Source organism: Elephantulus edwardii, unplaced genomic scaffold, assembly GCF_000299155.1.
Source record: "Elephantulus edwardii isolate Elephantulus edwardi_28Jun2011 unplaced genomic scaffold, EleEdw1.0 scaffold00030, whole genome shotgun sequence".
NCBI classification, from domain to species: domain Eukaryota; kingdom Metazoa; phylum Chordata; class Mammalia; order Macroscelidea; family Macroscelididae; genus Elephantulus; species Elephantulus edwardii.
The window spans coordinates 20,597,734-20,604,769 of NW_006399780.1; the positions used below are offsets into that span (position 1 = coordinate 20,597,734).

The 7,036-nt window shown below is 39.1% G+C and overlaps 1 protein-coding gene across 1 annotated transcript in view; it reads right to left on the reverse strand.

Moving 5' to 3' along the window:
- Window positions 1–3,588: 3,588 nt before the first annotated feature.
- TESPA1 (thymocyte expressed, positive selection associated 1) overlaps window positions 3,589–7,036 on the reverse strand; it is a 91,451-nt gene continuing 88,003 nt past the window's right edge. Inside the window, exon 9 of the mRNA XM_006883988.1 lies at window positions 3,589–3,654. Coding sequence (XP_006884050.1) covers window positions 3,589–3,654 — 66 coding nt within the window. The remainder of the gene's footprint in view (window positions 3,655–7,036) is intronic.

Here is a 7,036-nt window from a genome sequence, read left to right on the forward strand (position 1 = left end):
TGTCAGAGAGATTCAGGCATTACCACTTAACACCACCTCCCAACTGGAAGAACTTGTAACCCTCATGTGAGCCTTAATTCTCTCAGCCAAGAAAAGTATATAAATATTCTAAATATATAATCCACTCAAATGCAACAGACTGGACTGAAAAAGGCTTTTTTACTACTCAAAATACTTTGATCATTAATGCCTCCTTTATCAAACATTTTCTTCAGGACACTTAGTTACCTGCTGCAATAGCCATATTCCACTGTAGAGACCATCAAATATCCTTAAATTCTATCAGTCAAGGCAACAACTTTGTATACCACATAGCCAAAAGATCTACTTCTGTTCCTCTGCCATTATCTAAATGACAGTTCATTTCCTTAGCTGTGCTTGCTCCCACCTACTCTCCCCAGAGATCTAAAACCTTACATAATAAAATGCTTGCTGACAAGGTCCATGGCCTTTAACAGTTTGTCCTTAAGAGTAAATATATTCTCCCAGAAACCTAAGCTTCTCCCATTCTTACGACTTGCACAATTAATTATTAATTACACATAGGGCATCAACTTTTACTCCATCTACTTCAACACATTGTCTCTTGCCAGAAACTCTCCTCTCGACTTTACTACATCCGTGAACAGTGCCCTATTTGCCAGTAGACCTCCCCTTGCAGAGTTTGGTGGGTGGAGAGAAGGGGTGAAAACACACACACACACACACACACACACACACACACACACCAGCAACAACAATGTACATGAATAAAATACAATAAAACAAGTATAAAACTCCCTCTTTTCTAAACACCAAGCTCAAGGCTACCTACCAGACCAGAACTGATTTTACTGATGTAGCTCTGCATAAAAAAATCTCGGCTATCTCTTTGTCTTTGTCGTTACTTCATAGGATGGGTTGAAGCCTTTTCCAGCACTTCTGAAATAGCTCAATAGTCACTGACATTTTTTCAAATAATTTCCCATTTTGGGTTCCTTTTTCTCTCTCCGGTCAGATATGTTGTTATTATACACAGGGTTTTCTAAGACCTGTTATTTTGGAATTGGATGGCCACTCCTTCTCATAGTCTATCTTAATTTGGATGCTCAGCTCTAGAGCAATAAGTGACAGAAAAGCATTTTGCCCAAAAGACCACATGAGAGAACTTTAGCATTATTCAGGTACCATGTAGGTCTTGGTCCTGCCTGCCACCCCCTAAGATGTGTTTTGTTCCCACTCCCACTCGTGCTCTGCTACCATCCAGCTGAGTCCCCTCTCTTTGCCCCTCCAGCACCTCCTCCACCTACCCCTAGCCAATCCTGGTTTGATATCTCAGGCCTCCACCCAATTGCTCTCTATTCCCCTGTGATGTTGGTGTTCCTGTGCAGCATAGATGGGTAGTCCTCCTGATGAAAGAACTTTGCTTAATGAAGCTGAGGAGACCTGTGAGGAGTATGCTGCAGAAGATCATAGATTGCAGTCTTAAATATGGATCAACGTAAAAAATACAAAAAATTCTCACCACTGGGCTAATTGGCAGCTTCAAGACAGACAAAGGAGTGACTGAGATTGTTAGCAACATCAGCTTTCTTGGTTCTACAATCAATGCTTTGGGGACAAGCAGTCAGGAAATCAAAAGACAAATTGCATTTGGAAAGTCTGCTGTTCTGGACCCCTCTAGAGTACTAAAGAGCAACGATGTCATTCTGGAGACAAAAGTGCACCTGATCCAGGTCATGGAATTCACAATTACTTGCTATGCATCTGCAAGCTGGACAATGAATAAGAATGATAGAAGAATAATCTATACCTTTGAGTTATGGTGCTGGAGAAGAGTGCTGAACATACTATGGAATGCCAGAGAACATATATATCAGTTCTGGAGAGGGTAAAACCAACCTGTTCCCTGGAGACAAGAATTTTGAAGCTTGATCTCACATACTTTGGGGAAATGTCCAGGAGAGACTGGTACTTGGAGAAGGGCACCATGCTTGGAAGGGTGGAGAGAGATAGCAAAGGAGAGGAAGACCCTGGATGAGATTGATTTACTCAGTGACCGGAGAAATGAGCTTAGGTCTATGGGAGACAGTGAGATTGGTTCAGGATAGGGTACAGTTTAATGTAAATATGGTTGCTATGAGTCGCAGGCAACACAATGACACATAACAACAAACACAACATGTTATTAGGTGCTATGGTGTCAGAAACCCTAAAAATGTACTTTTCTAGCCATTGTGTCAATCTTTGTTGCAGGGGCTATGGTCTCCAGCTAACTTAACTGCAGATCTCAACAGCTGTGGGATCAATATAAGAGAAAGAGTTTCCAAACTGTGAGGTACCTGGTAACAGGGGTAAGAGAAGATAAAGAGGCTGTGGCACTGTTGTGAAGAGATTGTGACAAAGTATAACCAAATAACCCTACATTTGTGCTATAGTTAAAGGTTTTGTTTGCTGGACAATTGAGGAATCCAGAGGCTTCTTGCATTTGTGCTGCTAAACTGAACCTGGACTTTTACCAACTGGGAGATTGTTTCTTGTTCATCTGGTTGGGACTGTTGGACTAAACCTGGGCTTGCATTGCGTGATATTCTTTGCCTTTTCCACTTTCCAAGCTATTTCCCTAATAAAACCCACAACTGTGAGTAAAGTCCGTGAAACAACAATGAATATCAAACCTGAATGATCGGTACAAAGAGGTGCAGGAGCCTGGGGGGTGGCTGTTTGCCTGATAAGCTGTTTGCTGCTGTGGATATTATTGGTGATTATACTTCCCCTTTTTGAAGCAGGTAGAAGCCGGACTCAGACACCCTCAAGGTGCATTGGCTATTTTTACAGGTCCCTTGAGTTGACTGTAACTCATACAAAATCACAAAAACTGTATGTCACAGGCAATAATATATAGTAATCCACAAGCATACCTAACATCTATGCTTTTCTATAGGATAGATTATATAGATTTCATGCAAGTTGGAATCTTAGATATTTGAATCTGTAAATTTAGCTTCAAGGGAAAAATTGGTTATTGATCAGTATCAGAGAATATAACTGAGAGAGAGTAAAACTAAGTTTCTCTTTGGAGGCTAGAAATTTGAAACTCCATTTCACATAATTTGAGCACATGGCCAGGAGAGACTGGTCCTTGGAGAAGGACATCATGCTTGGAAGAGTGGATGGACAGGCCAGGAGAGGAAGATCCCAGATGAGATGGATTGATACAATGACTGTGCCATTGGGGGTTGGTATGTCGGAATTAGTGAGACTGGATCACTGGGTGGGGTTCAGAGCTGCTATGTATAGGGTTGCTAGTGACTGATGGCACCTAACAACAACAACAACAATAAACATTTTCTAAATGATTAAGTGTATATGATGAAATCATAAATATAAACCAAGAATTGGTATCTAGTAAAACCTCTTTTTAAAAATGATATAAAGAGTCGTATTTTTTCACATAAAACTGATTATTTATTAAAAAGGTGTATGTAAGGGGAGAAAGGATTTAGAGAGGAAGTAGAAAGAGGTAAAGAGATAGGTGGCCTCAAGAAGGCTAGGACAATTTTCACCAGCGTAAAAAGTGGATAAACTTTGCTTTTTCCTTGTTCAGATTTATACTGAACCATTGTTTGGTGGTATTCCAGGAATTAAGAATTCTGGAATCCTGATACCATCTACCTGCAAAGACAAAAAAAAAAGCAGTCAACAAAGTCTTAAAACATAAATAGTTCTGTTTTAAGCTATGCGTAATTAGGAGGAAAGGGTTCAGTCAGAGGAAGTTACCTTTAACCTTCAGATTTAACTCAAACTGATATAAATAATAAAGTTATGAAGAGTTGATACAACTTTTTATAAAAAGTGACAGCAGGTGACAATGCGCAATTAATTCATACCATCATCCCTGTGGTGAGTTGTCAGTTATTCTAGACAAATAATTATCTAGATACACTCTCTACTCAAACGTCCCCAATGCTTATAGCACTTTCCATAACACTTTCCTAATATTTTTCCTTCTATCTCAACCTCAATTTCTGATTTGGCTTTTGTCAGCTTCCCTCTTTGGAAAGTGCATTCTATACCATAAGCTACTAGTCCTTTTTTGCATTTGAGTCACTGCAGAAAACACCTTTTGACTGATTCTCAGAATGTTTTTTTTTAAATTTTTTTTATCTTATACTGGTTTATTTACAAAGTTCATAAAGTTTGTCTGTTGTTGTTGTTGCTATGTACTGTTGTAAAGTTTGTCTGTTGTTGTTATTCATAGCAACCCTATGTACAACAGCCCTCAACGCTGCTCTATCCTGTGCCAATCTTACTGTCTCTTACACTCCTATCCCCATTACCCCAGTCACTGAATCAATCCATCTTATCAAGAATCTTCCTTTCTTGCTCTGTCCAACCACCCTCCCAAGAATGATGTCCCTTTCCAAGGACTGCTTCCTCTATGAAACGTGCCCAAAGTATGTGAGACAAAGCCTCAGAATCCTTGCTTCCAAAGAGCAGTCTGGTTTTACCTTCTCTATGATGAACCTACTTTTTCTTCTAGCAGTCCATGGTATATTCAATACTCTTCTCCAGCACCACAACTCAAAGGCATTAATTCTCCCTCTATCATCTCTAGTCATTCATTGCCCAGCTTTCTGATGCATATCAAGTAATTATAAAGACTATGGCCTTGATCAGGCACACCTTAGTCTCCATGCTGACATCATTGCTCTTCAATACTTTGGAGAGGTCTCTGACAGCAGATTTTCCAAATGCAATTGTTTTTTCAGAATGGTTTTTTATGGAAAGTTCAAGTTGTCATTTATTTTACCCAAGTTCAATTTCCTAGAATATGCACTGATGGCCTTGACTTACTCTGATACAGCTATCACATGGAGCAATTTGAATGTATCTGGTTTTGAAGGTACCTTTCTCATATCAGGTGGCCTTGGTAAGACTTCCAATTATTAAAATCATAGGGAGTATCAGCTGAGAACTCAATCATTATTTGAAAGTTCCATAACCAACAATTCTTTGAGAAACCATATTATTACAAAGGTCTAGGGTGGCATATTATAGATAGCTTAATTTTAAACCTTATTTCATGGCCCAAGTTTTATTTCCTCACCTAGATTCAGAGCATTTGCTTTCCAAGTCTTCATAAGCTCTAACAGACACTAGCACAAGAATCTGAAAGTTCCCATACACCACTTCTCATTTTTCTCTCTTCCTCATTGCTATTGGGTTGGTACTGACTCAAAGCTGACCTTTCAGCAGGTTTTCAAGGCTATAAATCACCCAGAAGATTTCCCATTTTCCTCCAAGAAGACTGGTGGATTTGAACCTCCAGAAAGTTGTGACCTTTTGGTTAGTAGCACACCCTTCTATGAACTAGGCCATCAGAGCTTACAACCTCGCATTGAACTGGTAGCAGATATATCCTTTCAACTAATCATTAAATTCTACTATGATAGTTAAAAGGGAGCTCTGGTGGCCTAGTGGTAAGACATGTGAAAACCTGAAAACATGTGGTTCAAATCCATCAGCTGTTCTGCGGAAGAAGGATGGTCGGTCTCCTCCCATGTGATTAACTTTATTTGAAAACTTGCCAGAGAGTCTGCTATGGGGTTGGTTCAGATTTGATGGTATACAACAACAACAACATGATAGTTAAAGAGAACTTTAGTGGTCTAGTGGTAAGGAGGTACACTGGCAACTCAAATGTATGCAGTTAAAAAAAAATGTATGCAGTTCAAATCACTCAGTTGCTCTGTGGTAGGATGATGGCAATTGCCTCCTGTGATATTAACTGCCTATGAAAACCCACTAGTAGGTCAGCTATGGGTACTTAAAACTACAACAACAACAATTAATAATCTTGGTTAAAGTTATATGTCAAATTGACTAGGCACAGATTCTTAGTTTTGTGATCGATGAGAGCAGCTAGTGATTTGAAAGGGGCATTTCCTTGGAAACATTGCCTGAATGCAATATATTTGGATGCTCTGGTAAAACTTTTCTCTCAAACCTCCATTTGATTTGCCATCTGTTTTCATGTGTGATTTACTTTTTATTATTATTATTTTAATTTTACATTGGTCTGCATACAAAGTTCTTATACATTGTGTTTCACATTGTCCTGCATTCATGTTGTGTTTCATGCAATCATTCTCATTCATTATGTTCCATAAAATCAATCACCATTAAATAATGCCCATCATTACCTTGTCTTTCCAGATCCTCACTGGATCTTTCCCATTTCCTTTATCCTCCCATCCTCCACCCATCAAATTTTGTGAGACTTTACTTTCCCCTCTGCCCACCCTCATCCCTCTTCCTTCATCCCACGCTTCCTTCCTTGGACCCCCATACATGTTTTACTAGCCATTCTTTTGTTTTTACAATAATGATCCTATGCAGTATTTATACGTATGACACTGAATTGTTTCACTCAGTAGAATGCTCTCCAGTTTCTCTGAAGTTATATAGTAATTTTTGAAATTATTGATCTCAAGTGCTGTGTAGTATTCCATTGTGTGAATGTACCACAATTTCTCAATCCATTTGATTGTGGTTGGACATTTGGGCTGTTCTAATGTTCTTGCAATTGTGAACAATGATGCTATGATCATTAGTGTACAAATCTCGTTTGTGTCTCAGTTCTAATTTCCTTGCGGTAAATTCTTAGGAGTGGAATAGCTGAGCCATATGGAATTTCTATGTCCAGCTCTTTGAGGAAACGTCAAACTGCCTTATAGAGTGGTTACACCATTTTACAGTTCCACTAACAATGTATGAGAGTTACTATTTCTCCACACATTCTTCAACATTTATTGCTTGCTGTCCTATAAAACTTTGGGTTTGCTCTTTTGACCTCCAGTTCTTAGAATGTAAGCTTATCATCTGACATCTTCCCATCTTACATGCAGAATTTAGAATTCACCAATCCATTAGACATGTAAGCCAGCATCTCACCATCTAATCTGTCAATATTGGGTTTGTCTGACTCTTTAACCACAAAAGTCAGGAGAAATCACAGATATATATTCCAGCCCTCACTCGGGGTACCCCCCAT